The sequence below is a fragment of the Dufourea novaeangliae genome, unplaced genomic scaffold, assembly GCF_001272555.1.
Source record: "Dufourea novaeangliae isolate 0120121106 unplaced genomic scaffold, ASM127255v1 scaffold21, whole genome shotgun sequence".
NCBI lineage: Eukaryota > Metazoa > Arthropoda > Insecta > Hymenoptera > Halictidae > Dufourea > Dufourea novaeangliae.
In genome coordinates this window covers 3,311,086-3,332,665 of record NW_015373910.1, presented here as the reverse complement: position 1 = coordinate 3,332,665, position 21,580 = coordinate 3,311,086, and the positions used below count along the sequence as shown (strand labels likewise).

The window sequence follows — 21,580 nt, the reverse complement described above, 5'->3', positions numbered from 1 at the left end:
ATTCTTACCAAATACAATGGAATCATATATCTACTGACAGACTTAAAAAGTTCCCCTTATCCTGAAAATATCCTGATACTCTCATTTCCACCGTGCAAGTTCTTCGAAATCGTATCACCGTCGCAAAATTCGAAATCCTCCTCAAAGTATTAAATTCTCAACGTACCATAAATTTTACATTCCCATCGAAGTCAGCCCATGAAACCTCGATCATATTAAAATCGCATATCCCTCCGAAAGAACGAAGTCGCCTGGATTAAAGGAACCGTCCTGAATCGACTCAACACAATAATCGCCCAGGTAATTAATATCTGGCAGCTCTTTCTTATTTCGCCGTTCCTGGGCATTGAAGAACGACTCTTTGGTGGATTCGAACTTTTTTATAAGGGTCCATTCATCGTTCCCACGGAATGGAAGCGTTGATAATAGAGGACGAGTCCCAGAGGATCGATAGGTACGCCGCGAACGTAGTTCCGGCTGTTTGCAATTTGTTTCTCGAAGATTCAATCGGTTCAGGCGATTCTTTCTGACCCCTCCATACATCGCTAACGATGGCCATTTAGTAGGCGGTGCCCTTTCCACGGTTATTCCGCGACTTCGGGTCATTTCACGATGCCGGGATAAATGGCGCCTTCAGTGTTGATTTAATACGGGTCGGGCCATTATGCACGCGGGGGCCAACGAGGAAGCGAGGAGTAAATCTATCAGCGGGAATTATCCTAGGTCGGATTTGAATTCGCTGTTATTTCATGGAGATGATATACGTACGTAGATCGTTTTGCGTCATAGGCAGCGATGGATTATAACTGCTTCCGGTGTAAAGTCTAAGGACCGTTTTAACGTTATTGGTATAACAGCTACCCTTATAGGACGTTGGATCGAACATTACTAACATGTAGAATTTTTTTTTTATTACCATACAGTAATTGTGAAATGGAAATGGTACAAGAATTGTACTACTGTAAAGGTACGTATCCATTTTTTTACGTATCCATATCTGCCCTTCAACGGAAACGTGAAAATCGCAGAAGAACCGATCCTCCCGTGGAATGGTCACTTTCCAAACACCGAGAGCTTGAAAACAACCCCGCAGTCATTTGCATGCTTTTGTAATTCCTCGCTGGCGGAAAGCTCAGCGGGGGCGTCCGTGATTTCGAATCGCGCGGGCGGGCGGGAGCGTATCTCATGAAACTTTCATGGATCATATTCTCCATTGTTTCGGAGGGATCGCGAAAGCGGACAGAGAATAAACAAGAACGAAACCGGAACGAGCGGAGCCGTGGGTCACAGTTCTTTTTTTTTTCTCTCTCTTTCCCATCCTCTCCTGATAATTTTCCGTCGATTCCGTTCGCCGATTTCATCCGACGCGAATGGAAAACAACCCCTCGGTGAAGTTTGAATTTTCAACAGTTCCGGCCTTGTTCGAAGACTCGCACGAAACCTTAAATTATTATTTAAACATTGGGTGACCTATTTGAAATAATACAAGTAATTATCTCTTAAACTATTTATTGTGGACAGAAATGTTTCAAGCACAGCTTACTTAATTTCAAGATGGCTTTTTGTAATGGTGTAATTAACCCTCTAACTTCATTGGTCGTCGTAACAGTCTTTGGCCGAATTCATTTGTCCGATACTGTACTTGCTTCATTTTTATTTTAAACGAAACACATAAGAAATGAAAATTCCAGGCTAACTTTTTCGTTATGTCACGCAGTGTATTAACTGGCGACGGAATCTGACGTATTTTCAAAATGACTATTGCACCGGTGCAACACTGGGAGTTAAAGGGTTGAACAGGCCGATACAGTCTGGAGCAAAAGTTAGCGAACGAAGGAACGTCGAGCGCAGAGTAATAAAACCGTCCCCTCGCGTTGCTCCGCGGCTCTTAATCGGGGCCGAAGGAATCGGGACCGGGTGGAAGACGAAAGCGGCGGAGTTTCGTCGCTAACGGTCGAGTCGTAAATGCGAACGACCATCGTGCATATCGGTACCGTCACGAGGAGCAACGGTGGTTAACGACGACGACGACTGCCTCCCGCGAATACGATACCTCGAGTAGAGACTCGCGTTTTATGGAACCGTCTCTCTGGCACGCGCACGTTTCGTGCTGATTGTGGGCTGAAGTCGAGCACGCTTCGATGGTTCGTCGAGTCTTCGTACTGGCCGAAAGAGATTTCTTGGGGTTGATATTGTCGATTGAGATGAGTGGATCTTGTTTGCTGGAGGATTATATAGAAAATTTGTTTTTTAAGTATGATAATTAGACGACACAGAAATGATATGTACAGACATTAGCAATGGGCGCAGTTTTTTAACCCCTTGCTTTGTAACATCAAGTCATAAACTTGATAATGATTTTAAAGTGAATTTAGTGAAGATGTATATTATTCGTTTTCTTTGAGTCTAGGTGAAATACTGTTCTGCTGGAATTAATGTTTAACACTAAAACTAGCAAGCAAGTAAAAATGGCTTGTCAATATACTCTTACAATGACGATTAAAATGTTATGGCGATACATTGTCTCAGATCTTTTGCACCTTTTATTACGATATGAGAGTGAAGAAATAAGTCGATTTCTATATTTCTAAATTTTCAAAAGTTTTTCCTTTATGTTGGGGTCTACTGTTCCAATAAAACAATTGCTCCTACGTTGTCAGAAGTTCGACAAGTGTTCCATTACTCAATCCACGTGTCAACTGTCAACAATTCCACCGAAAGAAAAATTCCCAATAGCATATTCTCTCATTTAACAGCCTTACTATCTCGAGAAGTTCATAAACCCAAGCCAGCAATCCCCAAACAGTGATCCTCTCATCTGAAAAGATTCTCAGACTGTCGAGAACAGTGTCAATCGAGGAGTAGTACTCTTCGCGAGGATTCGAGAGGATGAAATCACGGGGTGTCCACGTATCCTCGAGCAACGATTCCGCCACGAGCGTCGAGAGGGTCACAGAAGGGGGATCGGGCAGATTTACTTCAGACGACGCGGAAACTCGCCGCGACCGCAGACTGGCGAGGGAACGACGTCGCGATAAAACGGCGTGGAACGAGCTTTGTATTGGAAATCGCGTAAATTCCCTCGTAAAATCGCAGAAGAGCCGCGTTGGAAAGGGGAGAGGGGCAAGTAACGGCGAATCCTGGGGACAGAAACGGCAGGTAAAAGAGCGCCGGGGACAGTTTTTACAAGAACAAATGTCGACACGCCATAAATTCCAGGGGGTAGTATCTCGCTATCGAGTATCCGCGGTGTAACGGGCCCACCACCCTGTCTATGCGCGGACAGTATTCCTTTTTACCGGTTTTTATCGTCGCGCGCAACCCCTACCCGTAAAACGGAACATGAATTTCATATTCTGGTAAGCAGATCGACCCCGTCGGGGATCACTGGGAATTTCGAGAGGAATAAAGTATTTTCGATTAAATTTCGGTGGAATTTGTGAATTCTTGCTTGATGGTTGTGATAAGAATAATGGATATGGTAGGACGATAGGTTAAGGAAACTAAAGATCGATTCATTTTGTATTGTGGAGGAGTTAACTTTAAGTTACTGTAGCTGGGATATTTAGATCGTGTGTACCTGGAAAAATTTCAAATTTGTTTTTATTGAATGAAAGGTCTACATACGAGCGATTTTAATGCATGGAAGGGATAGAAGGCTTAAACGAATTCCCACCTCTAGACACCACCAAGTAGACTTTATTACAGTAAATCCTCGATGACTGTTCGGAAGCTCTTGGGCACTGAAAATGAAATATTTCATAAACTTAGTCATATAGGGCTCAAACAAATATGATTGGCTTCCGAATTCCAAGCCCTATCACTATACTAAACCCCATTGAAAAAGTAATTGTTGACTAACCGAGGATTTCCTGTATACGAAAAAATTTAATTCCCCATTTTCGACTTATTTTTGTATATTACCTTGTTCATAATCTCGTACCTAGAATATCAAAGTAACCTAGCGCACCCTGAACAAGGCTTAAACAAAGCAATACGGTGTAATGGGTTTTATGAAAATTCAACTCGTGGACGTAACCATGAACCCGCGCATGAAGAAGCCCTTAACAGACCGTGCCGCGAGAGAAGTTCACTAAAAGCGGAAGTCCCTGCAGGATGGAACGTCCGCGAGATGTTTTTCTCTTGCACGAAGCGCGGAATGTCGACATGAGGGGCGGTGGGGGGATGCTACGTCGCAGAATAGACCACCCCTTTCCGCGATAAGCTTTCAGCCCGCTCTCAATATACGTTGTTCACGATACAAAGTTCATTCTACCCCCGCTACCCATCCACCCTTTTCCTCTTGTGTCGTTCGTATCGTCGTCGTCCCGGGGTCGTCCCGTGGGATTCGGTGTTGCAGCTTCAAGGGCACGACGACGAGAAAATCCGCTCGACGTGACTTTCCGGGAATAAATCCGGTGAACGTGTTTCCGATCGTGAAGGGAGGGAGGGGGGGGGGCACTTCCCTCTAGCTGGCTCTGCGTGGCCTAGAAAACGATCAATGCTGGAAATCCGATTTTTCTTTTTAATCTCCGCTCGACATCGCCGCGTTAAAAGTTGATGGGCCTTCTTCGCTGGCTCTGTCCACTGGCCACCATGAAACACATTCGAGATGTTGGTCTTCTAATCGCCTTCGATTGGGGCTTGGGTTCTAGTGGAGCTGGCATAGTCGATTCGAGGGGCAATTAGTAGAGGGTTATTGTAACGGCTTTGTTTCTGTGGGACTCTTCTTCGAGCCATTATTGTGGAGTTTTAAATTGAATGATGTTTCTTTGAGGTTTATACAGGTTTATTGTGACTATTCTTCTGGTCACTGCTGTCGATCTTCTAGTTATTCTAGTCATTGCTGGGGGTTCTTCTGGTCATTGTAGTGGATCTTCGAATAGAATCATGTTACTTTGCGGTTTATACAGATTTCTGAAGACTATTTTTCTAGTCTTTGCTGTAGGGTTTCTAGTTATTATAGTCACTGATCCAACATGAGTGCTTGTTCTTTCATTTATAATTTAAAAAAAAATTATAAACTGTTATTAAACTGACAAGTTTAGTCAATGTATGTAATGTAATTACAACTGTATATCATCTTGTACTGCACAAATGAATCACAGTTGAGATTCTAAATGCTAATAAAAAAAAAATCACACGAAATCCCAACCGAAAATATTATTTTTGTCAGTCTTTGAATTAAATTCGTGTAATCCGTTGACAGAGTGTGTTGTATCCATCCAGGGGAACAGCTCTTGCCCCAACGTCGAAAATTTACGGGGATCTCTCAGGATACCGTAGGTTCGCGACGGCAGAAAGTTGAAGTGTCCTCGTAGTCCTTCCGGAAAGATTATCCTTGGGCCATACGACGTTCCTTTGTTATGCATGGAAGGAGGACGCTCGGTGGACGACGCTAAAACGGCCCTATTTCTCGAGAATCGCCTCTACCCTTCTTGTATATCCGTCCGTGGAGGCTCTTGCCTTCTTGCTACCTCGGGCGGCTCTTTTCCCATCGCTCTATATTCTCGGAGTCGTCGTTCTCTCGCATTCCACCAGTTTTCCAGGCGGAAACCGTGATAAAAAGGGACTCTGTGTATTTTTTGGGGGGAACGATGGATATACGCGGTCGTTCTTCTACATTCAGATTTTCATTCGAACAACCATGGGTTTCACCCCCATTGGGTTGAACCGTAGTCTTCGACGAAATGGTTTATGGGAACTGTAGGGTCTTACGCGAGGTTCGTATCATATGTATTTCCTTTTTATACAGGCGACTGTTGAGGTTCGTAGATGTGGAACATTGTTTTCATGAAACTTGATGAGACAAATTTCTTGTTTAGTGAAGCCTGTGATCTCAAAATGTTTTTTGAACTTTTGCCGATTTTTATCTTATTATTGAACCTTATATGTTCATGTAACTTCAGATTTTTATGGTTTAATTTACAATTTTGAGAATTGAGACTCTATCAGGATACGATCATAAGTGAAATGGTTACTAAATTTCATTATTTTTCTTGCACTACTATGCTCTATACATTTACATATAATGTACATCCGTAAAATCCTTCATTTTCTCATGAATCCTTATGTATTGTTGTACAAGTTATAATTACACGCATACTCGTTGGGTAATCTAAACCAGATCCAATGGAAGTGTATTGCTTTATATTCAGATACATGAACATGCATAAATCACACCAATAGAATTGGTCTATCGAATTGGAAATCGAGTGCAATAAAAAAAGGAAATGAAATGTTGAATAGAAACGTTCCTCAAGGACATGGAAACAGGGTGTCGCGGGTACGCACGTTGCGCATTAATGGCATTTCACCAAGGGCTCGAAGCGATCGAGAAGTCTCATGAAATCGCGAGTTAAAAGGTGCCAGGGGCAAGAAGGCCAAGCATTTAAATGGATTCAATTTGGAGCGTTGCCAATGTCTGGGCTTCTGCGCGCCGTGCCAACCGAGGAAGGATAGACGCTCGTAAAGGATGCGGCTCGGTTCGTTGAACAAATTAATAGCAATCTCGAGGAATCGACTACTAGATTGTTCGAATACGATCCCGTTGAACGATCACCGCCGTCCCGATTTCGCCTGCGACGTTTCCGTTGATCCCCCGAAATATTCTTGCGCTTTGGTCTTATTTAAAAGTTCAGCCTGAATTGACATTTATGGCATTGTGAGAACGTACCCTTGTCTCCCGTTTCAGATTGTGTAAGAAATTCTCGGGAGTCTGGTCAATAGCAAGCTTCAGGATTCTATTGAGTTATCTCTTCTATTCTTGAGTCGAATGCTTAATGGAGGGACAGAAACGGCCAATCAATTTGTTACTTCATTGTGTTTGCCTGTATAGATAGAACTTTCGATTTCTATTTCATGGCCGAATGTGTATACTTTCTGAACTTCTTGGATGATAATTCAATGATTAACAGAGCAATTGATTTTAGGTTCTGAAAGTAAGGATCGATGATACGGATTGTTATGAATATTTGATTGGGAATGGAAATTGTAGTGCTGGAGTCAGATTAGTGGAGTAGGTCAGGTATTCTTCGTATAAGTAGAACAGAATTGCACTTAGTGAGACAAGCATCTTAGTCTGTTCATTGCAAATGGCCTGGAAGAAAGAAGCTCTTGATCCTGTAAGGAGAATAGGTACGTTTTTCCTCAGATAAACAGAAAAAAACTAGCATCTGTAGGACAAGTACAACATTACAATTCTATATACGACGAACTGTACAAAGCAGCTCTTGGGAATATCAGTAGAATAAGATTGTACCTGGGCAGACAGACATTAACCAGACAAGTTGAATAGTCATGCTTGTAACGATGTCAAAGAAAACTGAAAAACCATGAAGTATTCACGCTTAGAATTATTAAACAGAAAACTGAAAAACTGTGAAATATATACAAAAGCAACTCTTGGAAAAATTAGTGAATGCAGACCGTCACGAGTCAGACACTAACCAGACAAGTTGAATGGAATCATGCTTGGAACGATTTCAAAGAAGGCTGAAAAATCATGAAATATTGATGCTCAGAATTATTAACCAGAAAACTGGAAAGCTGTGAAATGTACACAATGGCAGTCTTGAAAATACTAGTGGACGCAGACCGTCACTAGTCAGACACTAATCAAGCTGAATGGAATCATGCTTGGAACGATTCAACAGAGGACTGAAAAACCATGGAATATTCATTCATACATAGAATTATTCGACCCAAAACTAAAAAAGAACTATTCATACACAAAAGCTATTCTTGAAAATACTAGTGAAAGCAGACCATATTTAGTCAGACACTACACAGACAAATTGAATGGAACTATACTCAGAGAGCATCACTGAAATCCCAAAAAGTGATCCTTCACAGTCACAAAAATGTATCCAATCCATACCTGAATACTCACCTGATGTATACTTCCGTCCATTTCGAACATATCCCCATCGAAATTCATCAACCTGAAACACTATTGCCCAATTTTCACCAGCTTCGGTGAACGGCTTCGGTGACCGATTAATATTCCGGAGAAGCTAAAATTGCTTCGCAGCGAGAGGAGCAATTTCAATCGGCGGGAAATTAACCAACTATCCTGAAACTAATTTCATTCGCAAATATCAGGTTCAAACGGGCCAGGAACACGGCCGATTCACAGGGTTGGCATTGTACGGCCGCCTGGGCGTATGCAACGACCCCAGCCTATTCATCGTGTTACACCACTTCGTGCCCCTGCTACCTGTCCCTATTGAAAAGGTATTGAGCAGTGGGAACATCGCGAGAAAACATTGGTCCAATTTTCAGAAAATTTCTCTCTCCCCCGTCCGACAATATGCTCGCAGTACAAGCTCAACGAAAGAGAGAGACAGTTAATGAGGCCGGAAATAAGAGACGCGGCAAATTACGCGAGGTCTAGCATCGTTCGCGGGCTGGGTATCGATTGTGCGGCCGATACGTACGAGGTCTGCCTTCCTTTTGCTCCCTGGCTCTGTTCGTCTACGGTGTTCCCACAACGGTGGGTAACAAGCTCGATAAAGGGGGAGGAAAATAAAAAGTGGACCGTCGTCTCCCTTTACAAGAAACGACCGGTAATCCCGGTGTAACGAGATCCCGAACGAGCTTGGCAAAGGTACTTTTCACGGGTGTCGGAAGTCGACTGGGTTTTCAACAATTTTCCTTCATTTTTGGTCGTCCCTTTTACGCAATCCCCATTGATTTCGATGTGAACAGGGGTGTTATTATTGAGTTTCCCTTTGGATGTTTAATTGTATCTATTAAGTTTTTCATTTCCGTGGGAGTTAGGTATTGTTTCAGACTTGTATGATTTCTGTCGATCTTTGAGAGAAAAGAGCGAATCTTTGAAGAACATGTTACTACGCTTAAAAAAAATTTGTTTTAATTGCATTACATTTTATTGAGTAATATTCTAATGAAAACTTTATTTTGGCATCAATTGTTAATGAAATATTCCATCATTTCAATTTCGTTAGTTGTTAACAGAATACAAATTGCAATCTACTGTTTTATGTCTACTGTTAATCTAAATTTCAACGTTACATTCCCCCTAAACAATTCAATCTTGTAACAATAACAATAATCGCATATTCCTTTTTCCGATTGAGTTACACCATTAAAAGAACCAAAATACAGAAATGAACAATTATAATTAATATTGTGCAGAACAAAGTACAACAAAACAGAACGTTCAGAATTTAAAGTCTGAACTCTGGTTTCGAACACCGAAAACATAAGAGAAGAATATTGTTCGGTGCACAAGAAAGGAAATCGAACTTCGTTCACGAAAATCGAGAGCAACTTATTCGAGAGACTAATATTTATACGCGACAGTTCGATCTAGCCGGAATTCTCAATAACGTTACGTCAAAACTTGCGATCCCACGCTTTATCAGGAAGTTACCGGTGGGACGCAGTCGCCTCCGCAATCCCGTTTTTCTCTTATTTCGGCCTCGGTCTGTTGACGACAGACCCGGAGCCATTTACTTTCGTCACGTCAACGGGTAAGATCTCCTTCGTTTCTGCGTGACGCAGGGTTGAATGTGTTCCGGGAGCGAAGTTTGGTATTCCTCGCTGGTGGTTGAAAAATCCGAGATCCGGCAGAAATAGGGGTATTCGATTCTCTTCTGGTTTTCCCTATTCCATCGAGATTCAAGATCTCGAGATAATAGATTCTTGAGCATTGTCTCCTGATTCCTTAATTCAAGGATGATAGATTCTTTTTTCCGGCGTTTCTTGAACACTGATTTATGGAAGAATCACTGGTATATTATATTACAGAGTCTGGCAGGTTTCGTAATTACAGTAAATCCTCGATGAGTGTTCGAAGGCTCCTGGGCACTGAACTTTAAATATTTCGTAACTAACATCCATATGTGGCTGAAACAAATATTATTGGCTTCAGAATTCCAAGCTCTATCATTGTGTTAAATCTCATTGAAAAGTCAGAGTTACATCTGGGAACTTCTCCTTATCAATGCTGAGAAGTCTTCGAATACTCATCGAATATGTATTGTATATCACAAGGAATTATTAGTGCATTTTATGTCAGGTCAATTCAGTCAAGTCAGAATTTTTGTATGTATTTTGGGTATGTATAGGGTGTAACAAAAATGTTGCAGGTTCTTGAAAGGAGCCACTCCTGAGGTCATTCGGATAAAGTTTTTACTCAGCAGTTTTTAAATGTTGCGAAGCAAATTCGTTTGCACTTACCAGTCCCGGAAATAATGGTTCTAGAAGACCATCTAAATTTGGAAATCAGAATGAGGGTTAAAAAGGTAAAGACAACTTGATCTTATAAGTGAACCGTTTATCGGGTCGATAAGTAGAATGGGGACCGTTTACTATGAGATAAATGGGCAGAGGAGCGTGTTCGGTCAAGCAAGTTGAATGGGCAAGTAGCATAGAATAGAACCCCTTTATGGGCGGACAAGTAGAATAGAATCTGTGAATAAGCTAGTAGAATAGATACATATATGATCAGACATGTAATGCGAGACTTATACATTGCTGAACTAGCAGAACGAGTCTCTGTACTGCTAGGCAACTAAACGTTTATTTTAATTGGAAGGTAGAATGAGTTCCTATGTGGACATACCATATTGCCTTCCTCTGAATAGGAAGTAGAATAAGCTCCTATATGGTCAGGGAACTGGACCCTCCTACGTATAGAAAGTAGAATTTACTTAACAGAGATACCAAATTTATTCAAAAAATAGAATTCTCTTATCGTGTCCTGTTTTCGCATGAAATGAGTCAATGTGTTCCGATATTATTCATTGAACTAGAAATTCAATTGATTTGCTGCATTTGTCACTTTGAACAATGCTTCCATGTCCACTGATGTAAAACAAAAATAATTTGGTGCACCATAGTGTCACCACTTAAGCCACCCTCGATGGCTAATCTTTAATCAGAAAACTGGGTCGAGAGAAAGAACAGTGAAAAATCACAACCTTAACGAGACAACCGAACAATTTCGAGGCCCTCGAAAATCAACAGCAAATTCATGGACACCAAAATCACGTGCGAGGTTCTGATGACAGTAATCGACATCCTCGTTCACCGATCTTCCAGGGCAAATGATCGTTTCGACTCGCACTCCACGCTCGATTGCGAATTAACTAACCGACGCGGTCGGAACAGGAGTGGAACGAATCAAAACACATGTAACTCAAGTATTATCCAATAACGGGGAACTGATGTCGTCCATAAAATCTCTCTTCAATTACCGTCGAGCTCGTCGGGCAGAAATTTCGTCGTTCGAGCGTTTAATGGCTTTACAACGCAAATCCTCCTCGGTCAAACAAGTATTCGTAATTCTTGGCGTGACGAACCTCAATACCAAAATTCGAAATCCTGATTTTCCTGCTATTTAACCCTTCAGCACTGTTCGAGTGTTACTGACCCAAACTTAGTCCCTAATTTTTAAATATATTCTTTATCAGAGAAAATTGTAGATTAATTTGACACCAATAATTTACATATGCAGAGTGTTTAAAAAAGGGTCTAAGACCTTAGGTGCTTATAATACTCACTGACAAGGAAAGACACGGAAGTGCACCCTTCCGATTTTGATGAAATTTCGTATGTCTGTTAAGCAGTCAAAAATAAGGGATACATATTTTTTTGTATCGGCTGAGACGCGACTTTAAGGGGTGAATCCACCCCTCGAAGTTTCGACCAGAAAGTACTATCGAAAACCAGAGGAGATGCATGAAAACTTCTAATGGACGAGGTTTGCGGTTTTTTATGTAGAATAATATGGTACTACCAAATTGTCCAAAATATAATTTGTTTAGAACGAAAATTGTTTTTAATCAGTAAATATATTTCCTTAATTCGATTTTAGCTTATACAAAAATATCAATTCAAATAATAGACATCTAATAGTTTCTTGAACAGTGGGGTTCAATTTCATTTTCAAATAAAACACGTACACATGCAAACTAATTCCCAGTAACATCCAAAAACTATTTTTTTGCCATCTTCTACGATCCTTCAATATCACTGTCTCCTGTTTCACTGAATTTCCAAGTCTCCAGAATTCTGACCTTTAACAATTCGACCCTCTAATGACCGTCGAAAAAAAAAAAATCATTCGGGACGAATTTTTTCGGCTCGGTTGCCAGGAAGCGGCATGTTTCTTTCTGGAGTAACGATGATCCTCGCGGTGGTGGGGGAGGCGAAATGAAACCGAGCGGGTCATTTGGCCGTTATTATCGTCGACGCAGTTACCCGGATAATTTGCATCTTTTTCTGTCCGTCCGTCCGTGGTTCTTTTCATCGTCGAAGGAATGACTCGGCGACAGCGGTGGGCGCGGCAGAGGGGCTCGGATAGTGGCAAATTTTCCCAGCGACTCTTATCGCCAGCGTGCGGTACGTTCGTTCGTCGTTTGCCGCGGACGAACGAAGACGACGACGTCGTTTCCTTTCGTGGACGTGCTGTGAATCGTCCCACCCTCTTACCTTTCGCCGGGGACAAATGGTTTTTGTTGGAGGCTATAGTTTTTCGGGCGGTCTTGCTGCAACTTCTGGGATCTGGCGGCCGGTGGGAATATCTCTTGAAATGTTCTTCTGTAATTACAGGACGCATTGGGCTTGTTTATCGTAGTTTCTTTTGGGTGGAATTATTGGCGTTAGATTGTCGGTGTAATGGGTAATTTAGTATGGTCACTGTCGTGGATAGTGGAATAGGTCATTTGTGGGCCGACAAGTGGAATAGGGCAGCGTATGAGCTGGCAAGTGGAATGGGTCAATGTGTGATCTGGCATGTTGAATACATATGTAATTGATTTAACAAGTGGAATGTGGTATATATAATATAAGGTAGTGTATGTAGGGATCTTTATACTCAGAAAAAGGTGAATTTAAGCACATGTCTATCTATTAAACTAATGTCCGTAACTTCGTAAAAGAACTCAAGTCATTAGGATCAATTTAAAAAAAGTCGTTCCGTTTTAAAGGATGTACGGAATACTTTTGTCCAGTACTGTATATACACTGAATCATTTGAAGAACAGTCACAGGACACATTCTGCGAAAAAGGCCACACAGTAAAGCTCCTACCCGAATGTCGCCAGACTCGCCCAGAATTTTTGCGAAGGTTCCCAAGACCGTCTGGCAAGGTGGTCCCGTAGAATTTCGAATCGAATCGCGATCCATGTTCATTCAATTCGTAATACAGTTGTCGACACATTATTTTGCCCGTTTGCGATCACCGGAACTGTCAAGCAGGCGAATGCTATCATCCCCACGCCTCCCCCGTCGCCGTCGAAAATTTCAGGATCGAGGGTGCGCCATGCCGTCGCGCTCCATCCATTTCCCGGCGTACGTCGTGGAATGACATATTCTCAGGTTCCCATTGGGACCCGAGGTCGCGTCGGGCGACACACGCGACACATGTCACGTGCACGTACGCGCGTCAACCGAGGCGTCAACCGCCGGATAAAACCATTTGTCAAATCTCCTTCGACGGACCCGTTCCGTGGATATTTCTCGGCGCGGCGATTCCAAGGATTCGTTCGGTAAATCTTCACGATCACGATCCGATCGGCGGGAAAATATCATCCGGGGAGCGTGCGGCTCGACGATGCCCAGGAGGCACGGAGACTATCGCATCGATAGGATTTGTCTCGTGGCCTTTAAGCAGATTGAGAACTATACGAAACGGATTCTGAGCTCGGAGGATCTGTGCAAGTTATGCACCAGACAAATGTATACAGGATGAGTCACCTAACATTTGCACCTCAAATATCTTTGCTGTTTTTAAAGATACGTAAAATATCTTAAGGAGAAAGTTGACTGGTTCGATGAGGCTCACACGATAACAAAAAATGTTTGTTTTTATGTCATTTTTTTTAGAGATATCAAGGTCACCTTCATATTTTTAAATGGAATCACCTTTTTTAAACACCGATAATGATAGTCCCTTTCATTAGGAATTTAGTGACTGTAATTATTCAAGGTCATTCAAGGTCACGAACAGAGGAAACTTATTGAGAAACGCGATGATGTTCAGGGGGATTGTTAATTGGAGTGCCTCTCGAACTTTACTTCTAGCGAAAGAAATTAAGTTTATCGATATACTTGGAAGGTAATAATTAAACTGCGAATTTTTATGCAAAATGATATTTTCCAAAGCAATTCATTCGGAAAAGAGCAAATATAAGCAAATATTTTGTAAACTTTCTTGATTGCCTATAGGTCCTGGCCAATTTAGGGATCGTATTGTATAGTTGTTACATAAATAAAAAGAACGTACTAGATAGTCAGAGAAGTAGAATAAGGAGCATATGTGGTGAGGCAAGTGGAGTTCGCAGAGTATCCGATCACACAAGTAGAACGGCCATCGTATAGAGTCAGACAAGCGGAACGATGATCACGGTGGCTCCCTGCACGAGTATAATGAAAATGATCCATATACATAGGTACAATGCGGATGTTCTACATTGAATAGATTGAAATTATACGGTATCTGACTAGACAAGTGGACAGTGAACACTATTAGCTCTCCTAAATTGAACGGAGCTTCTATCTATCAGATAATCTCCTTCGAACCATCCAATTATGTAACTAAGCAGTCTTCGATCAATCCCTTCCTCACGAATGCCCCAACAAAGACAAAACTATCACTATCACTGCATCCGCAATCAGTCGTAATTCCGAAACCACAGCTCACAGTAACACAGTCGTCCACTATCAATTCGCAGAAGCAGCTCCATAGTCGGTGCTCAACTCGCCTTAGTCGCGTCAGCTGTAGCTTAGCCAAAAATAGGCAAAAATGGATGGATTCAGCTAAATCGGCCGAGTATGCAAGACCAGGCGATGCTTTCACGTAGCTGCGTAGTAACCAGACGCGAGAACATCTGGCAATAATGTTCGGTTCGAGAACATGCCCGGCTATGAGTGTTTCCAGCGACGCTCGGACGGTCGAAGGGGCTGCGCTGGAATGGGCGAGGCGGTCGAGGAATCAGACTGGAAAACGATTGAGAATGGGGCGTTGGACGGAACGTGGATAGGAACATGCTGAACGCGCTAATTGCAAAAACTGCCTGCAGCGTCGTCCGCTGCTGTCCCTACGGCTCGTTCCTCGAGGAAGAAAGATACCGACGGAAGGGACGTGAAACACGGCGCACGGTCAGCCCGCTGGAAACTTTCCACATTCTTCGTTCACGTGCCACCGGTAGCTGGCCTCGTTTAATTAATTTTTGCATCCTCGAACGACCCCACCGTTCGATCCCTCCTCCCCCAGACACAGAATTTCGGTTCGTTCATCGACTGGATAAACCCAGGCATGGGTAAACAAGGGATTCAGCTGTTTTGGGATTTATGGAATTATTTATGGGTGAAATTCAGTTGTTACGACGACGAAACGGGTCGATAATATTCGGGATAATTGGTGGACATTTCGGATTTGAACTGGGAGCTACGAACGTGTGCGAATTAGCTCAATCTGTTAATATTGTGGTGTTACAATTAAATTGAAATATTGGAAGCTATGTTGCAGATGTATTATCACACAGCCTTTGAAATATTTTAAATTTGTAAAAATATGTTGTAACAGTTTGTATAGGGCACACTGTTCATGGAATGCTTCGGTTATTAACAGGTCGAGTACTTCGTGTCTAATGAACCACGGACCTGTTCTACTTGTTCGGTAGATAAAAGTGTCTAGTCTGAATTTTCATTCATTTTTACGGGTTTAATTTCATATCCTTCACATGTGCACCTGTTGACTAGCCTAGGGAATACTATACCTACCTACAATTTCGTTCAGTGTCTGCTCATGAATTTACTCATTTCACTTAAGTTTCAGTGTAGGTATCATTATACTACTGGATTCTCAAAAATCTTCTCAGAAATATTTCTGTACTCAATGAAATGATCAATAATGGAGTAAAACTAGGGTCTATTACACGACGGGATAAATTCATTTCGAAATCGTGCTTCGAAATTTGGTCCAGCAATTCCTTAATTTCACTCGCAGGAGTAGCCGTTGAAGGAGGAAGATTAAAAAAATTCCTCGTACCGCCAGCGGTACTATACGATCCACGGAAGATGTGAAAAAGAAAAAAAAAAAAGAATTGAGAGAATGTATACGGCTCGGTCTTTTGCGGAACGCCGGCTGCGCTTTATCTTTACGACACCGGGAACGCGTGGCATTTCCACTTTTCGCCGAGTTTTTTCCCGCCGTCCTCACGATAGACGCATTGCAGACCGCTGGAAATGTCTCTCTTTCCCGTATCAGCAGCGCGCCGCGCCTCGCCGATAAATGTTATTTGCACGCTCTCGATCTCCCCGCTTCTGATCCGTAATCCCGGAAAAATCGAGAATCACGACGGATTTCCACCCAGCCGACGAACAAGTCGAGCCACGAACTTCTAAACGCGTTACTCACGCCTCGGCGACCAGTACTCCGCTTTTTTCGATCCCCTAAATGCTCGAAAACGCGCCACGAAACGAACGATTCGAACGCTGCGAACTACCGATGCGACCCTTCAATCGCTTCGGTAACTATTCACAAAGCTTTACCACGCTTTCGTGAGAACCGTTCGCAGTCGTTTATCGTCTCTCTACTATTATCCCTTCTCCGTTCAAAGTTTGTTTTTCTTTGGTCTGTTGTATTCGATTTAAGGTAAATTTGCTTTGTTGCTAGAGGATAGTAATGTATTAGATCTACCCAACGAGTGATTCTGCAGTTATCTAATGAGATGGGAATTACGAGCAAGTAGAATTGACAAGTAATTAATTAGACAAGGAGCTAAAGCCGTATCAGATTAGTTTAGATGATTGCTTTATTTGAAAGAAAATAGTTATATTTCTTTTTCACGCGGCATTGATTTATAAAAAGGAAGGAAAATATAATCGTGGGTGGTACTAGTATCAAACACGAGCTTAAAGTATAACCCTCGTTTAAATGACACGTTTCATAATAACAGGGATAAAATGGTCGATATTTCAACCAGGCCGTCATCTTCCTCGGGGGAACGTCTGATCAATTACACGGGTCATTCTACTCGCGAGTGATTGCAGGTTCTACCGTCGCTTCTAATATACGAGCAATTACACCCTCTCACTACTTACACCTTTTTGGTACTGCAAACGGCGCTACACTGTGCACCGTTACTCCCTAATTTCGCTGGATGAAATTTCGTATCTCTATATAGAGAATTTATTTGCCCTGGGAACTCGCGGAATCGGATACTTCGTTTCATTAGCACTGGATTGTTTAATTAGTCGTTAGTTAAGACTCATTAAAATTGGTGTCACGTTTAACCATAGGGATAATTAAGTGCTACTTTATAAACAAGATGGTTTTCTCACTATTCGTTTGGATTTATAAAATATTTGTTGACCTATTATTTAACAATAATTTTTATGATACTTCACACACTTCAGAAATTATGTTTAGTGGTTTCTAAAATTCGTGCACGTTTGCGAGGACATAGAACCTAAAGGATTACATTCTGTAATTTCTGGTATTGTTGTAACGAGAAGATTATACTGAAGCTCCATATACAATACTTACTCGTAATAACGAACGTAGAGTATAATGCCCCCTGAGGAATTGCGAATGAATATTTTGCTTTAATTTCACCGACCATGGGTCACACAATATGCACAACATTTATTATCACTGATAACATATATCAGGAACATTTTACTGTAGCATTATACATGTCTGGTTGAGGATTTACTTGTTCTACTCATTTATATGTAAATACTTCACGTTTACTCGACCTTATATTGACATGACGTTTCAAATTGCTCTTGTTGGTGATACCTAGTATTCGATAAATCGAAAATAGGTAACAATAAAGTAGGATTCACTGTTTTATCAATAAGACAGGACCGTCGATTTCGTATTTAGAGTCTCGTGCACGCGTGGTAAAAGTTTCATGGGCCGGACACACCAACGCGATTCGATACTCTTCGGAGGATTTAAGCAGTGATCGATGAAATCGTTGCATTTCCCAGCAATTCGCTGCAGCCTCGCCGGTGGTTACGAACGACCGCACGCGTCACTCGTTCGGACACGTCGGACCGTAGCGAAACGCGGGCTAGCGTGGCTCCAATTAATTTGCAATCGATTATACGGGCTGCGTTTTAACGTCACGTAACAAGCAATTCGTATCTGCCCTCGGTTACATTCGCGTATTATATTTCAACGTTAAAATGTTATAGAAAATTACGTCAGCCCTAGCGAACCACGGGCTAATTATGACGTATTTGAATAGCGCTGACTGTGAGTCACGTTCAAACGATATTTTTAGTAATTTAATATTTCACTTCGAATGACAAACAAAATATAAATCAGAGAAAAATCAAATATATTTAAATATTAATACATATGCTGAAAGTACTCAGTATGGATCATAGTCTGACAAAGCATTGACTTCTTCCACTTAGACTGCTACTCAAGAGCTCGCTAAGCTTTTATGTTACTCACAGTTTATAAATGAAGATAAAGCAAACTTCCGTTATTGTATATTGTGGTTGTGCTCACCGTAGAATTTAATCTGTTCTAGATGTCCTGACAGCGGGCCCCGGGCCACCAGGATGCCGACAGACGACGACTATGGCCGAAGAGAACGTCTCCTACTGCACCAACACCCGATCACTCAATACGGGCCCTCGTCATCTCCGGTTCCAGGATCGAACGCCGGTGCGTCTGGAAGTGTCGGTTCCCAGATCGGTTCCGCTAACTCATCGGACTGTTACAAGCAACAACAGCAACAGCAGCAGACAGACCTACGAACCGTGTCGAATCCATCAGGCGGTTCTGGGGGCCAGGATCGTTACCAGTCCGATCAGCAAAGCCAAGGGAACGAGCACGATTATGGCGGCCGGGAGCGTATTCCCGGCATCGATCGGCACGACAAGTCAACGGACAAGCCGTCGATCGACGACTTTCCCAAGTCCTGCGCGGAAACGCGTTCGATACAGTCGAGCTGCGAGCGATTCGGTCACTATCAGAACCAGGAGAGATACGGTCACTCCTCTCTGCAGACGCATCATCAGTACACTCCAGGGAGAACCGGCGGGACCGGTCAAACGTTGTCCCAGAACGTTCTGGTCGAGCGTTTTCCACGGTTCGGCGAGCTCACCGGCCTCCACGGCGAGCAAAGACTCTCCCTGGTGCCGAGCGAACGATTTCAACAGGCAACCAGCAACGCCGGGAACGAGCTGGTTTCGCACACAGGAAACGAATACGCGAACACCAACATCTTGGTGTCGGGCTGCGCGACCAGTCCTTTCTCGTCAGAGACGTTCCCCTCACCACCGTCGCCAGCGCCCGCGAACGATCGTTTCGTTCCACCACCGCCACTGTCACCCAGCCCAAGCGAGAAGTATGCCTCGACCCAGAGTCTGGCTGGTTATCCTGCTGCTGATAGGATTCTGCCCCCAGGTTCTCCAAGCACCAGATATGGCGGGGGTACCGCGCCAGCCTCCCCGATGCCAGCCAAGGAACGATTCTCTTCGGCGGAACGACTACTGGCCAGTCAGCAATCGTCGGGCCCCGTGCACGAGTCCAAGGATCAGCAACGATACGCTGGAGCCAGCGATCGCTTGTTATCCGGCTCGTCGCCGGTGCTGGGAAGCCTTCAAGTCGGTCTACAAAGCGACCGAAGCAGCGTGTATACGACCGGGAAGGACTCAGTTGGGCCCAGATACGGCGCCATCTCTACGGACCGGTTGCTTTCCGCATCGCCTATACACGCCCCGGTGCCAGAGAGGTTCGCGAGCAAGTCGGCGGAACGATACCTCGGCGAGTCGCCGGTTTACGAACGATACCACAGGCCGGAGACGACATCAAGTGTTCATCATGATCGTTACACGACGATATCGTCGACCGCCGAGAAATTCCTCTCGAACTCACCGAACCCCGAGACCTCCCATCAACGATACTCGACGGCGGAGAGGTCTTTGCAAGTGTCCACTAGCGCCAGTGAACAGAGACGTTTGTACACCGATCGAGGCGTCGAGACGGTCTGTCAGAAGTATATTGACAGATCCAGCGGATCTCCAGCGCCTACGGAATTCACTCGATACTCCAGTTTTCAGGATGTCGGTACCAACCAGTCTAGATACGTTACCACCAGCGACCGGTTCAACGATACAGCAAGGTGCAACCAGGCACGGTCTAACGACAGATTCTGCGTGTCCGCCGATCGCTATCTCGCCAGCTCGTCGCCTGGACACGACGGAAGACTTACTACTAGTGACACGTCTAGGTACACCATCTCAGGATCCTCGACCGAACGGTTACTGTCGACGACATCTTCATCCTCCTCCTCCTCCACCGACACCATCGCCAGATATCACTCCTCCTTCACGAACACCACAGCCACGCAATCGACACCAAACGATCGTTTCACTTCCATCTCCCCAACACCAGAGGGAACTGCTACTCTCCGCTCAAGTTCAGGCGCCGCGGGTGGGTCAAACGGCTCCAGTTACCCAAGCACAACAAAAACCGGCATCGAGAAGTATCTCCAGGTGTCCAAGTCTGTACAAAGCTACACCAACGACCGGTACACCAGCGGGAATGCTGGCGATCAGTTCGACAGACTCAGTCAGGATCGATACGATAGATTCGCCAGTTCGGTCAACGGTGCCGATAGATTCCCATCGTCGACCGCCACTCCTGATCGCTTTCATTCTACCGCTGATCGATATTCTCCTGCGCGTGCCGCGGACAAGTACCTGTCTCTACCAAAACCCAAGGATCGTTACACCGGTCGTATAACCCCGATCTCATCCTGCGTGACATCTGTCGCTGTTACATCCACCGATCGAACCTATGGCTCATCCAGCGCTACCGGAAGCTACGTGCCGCCGACCGCGCACACACCTGTCGAACGATACGTGCCCCAACCACCTCCGGAGGTCCTCTATCCGGACCGATACGTCGACAGATATGTACCGCCATCGGCGCACACGCCTACCGATCGTTACGTGCCCACCAACGATCCTGGTGACCCGTACATGAGACGGGACCTCGGTTTCCATCATCATTATCGGCTACCACCGCCGGCCGGCTACCCGTACCATCAGTCGCACTTCCGACTTCGCGGTTTCGCTTACGCATCACCGGGTCGTCTGGGCGGCAGCCCCGGCTCCAGCAGCTCCAGCAGCTCCGCGTCCAATCAACGGGACGGCTTCTCGATGTCCCCGTTGCTCAGACCAAAAGTGCGCGCCTCTGCGGTCGAGTTCCCGGCCACGACCACCAGTGTCGTTGGCCGACACGCGTGCAACAATCCGTCGTCGTCTTGCTGTAACGAGGTGTCCGGGAACGGGAGATCATGCTGCCAGGCCATCAGGAGGTCGTTGCCGCCGGGAGCGTTGCCGTCGATACCCACGCAGTCATCTTGGTGAGTTTGCGTTCTGTTTCTTTGCTTCGATCGGATAGTTTTATCAGTGTTAATCAGGTCATACTGCCGAATTTAATTTTCCGTGATCCGATCAATTTTTGTCTGTATGTACTGGCCACTAGCGATCAGTTGAACACGTGGAATTTATAATTTTAATCACTCAGAATCGAGAGAGAGCCAGGCTTAATTGTACGATGAGTGTTATTTAT

The 21,580-nt window shown here is 44.0% G+C and overlaps 1 protein-coding gene across 1 annotated transcript in view; it reads left to right on the top strand.

Annotated features, from left to right (window-relative positions):
• The window catches only part of LOC107194115 (serine-rich adhesin for platelets-like), a 92,569-nt gene extending 71,194 nt beyond the window's left edge, over positions 1 to 21,375 (top strand). The window contains exon 2 of the mRNA XM_015583682.1: positions 18,525 to 21,375. Coding sequence (XP_015439168.1) covers positions 18,556 to 21,375 — 2,820 coding nt within the window. The 5' untranslated portion in view covers positions 18,525 to 18,555. The remainder of the gene's footprint in view (positions 1 to 18,524) is intronic.
• Positions 21,376 to 21,580: the final 205 nt, after the last annotated feature.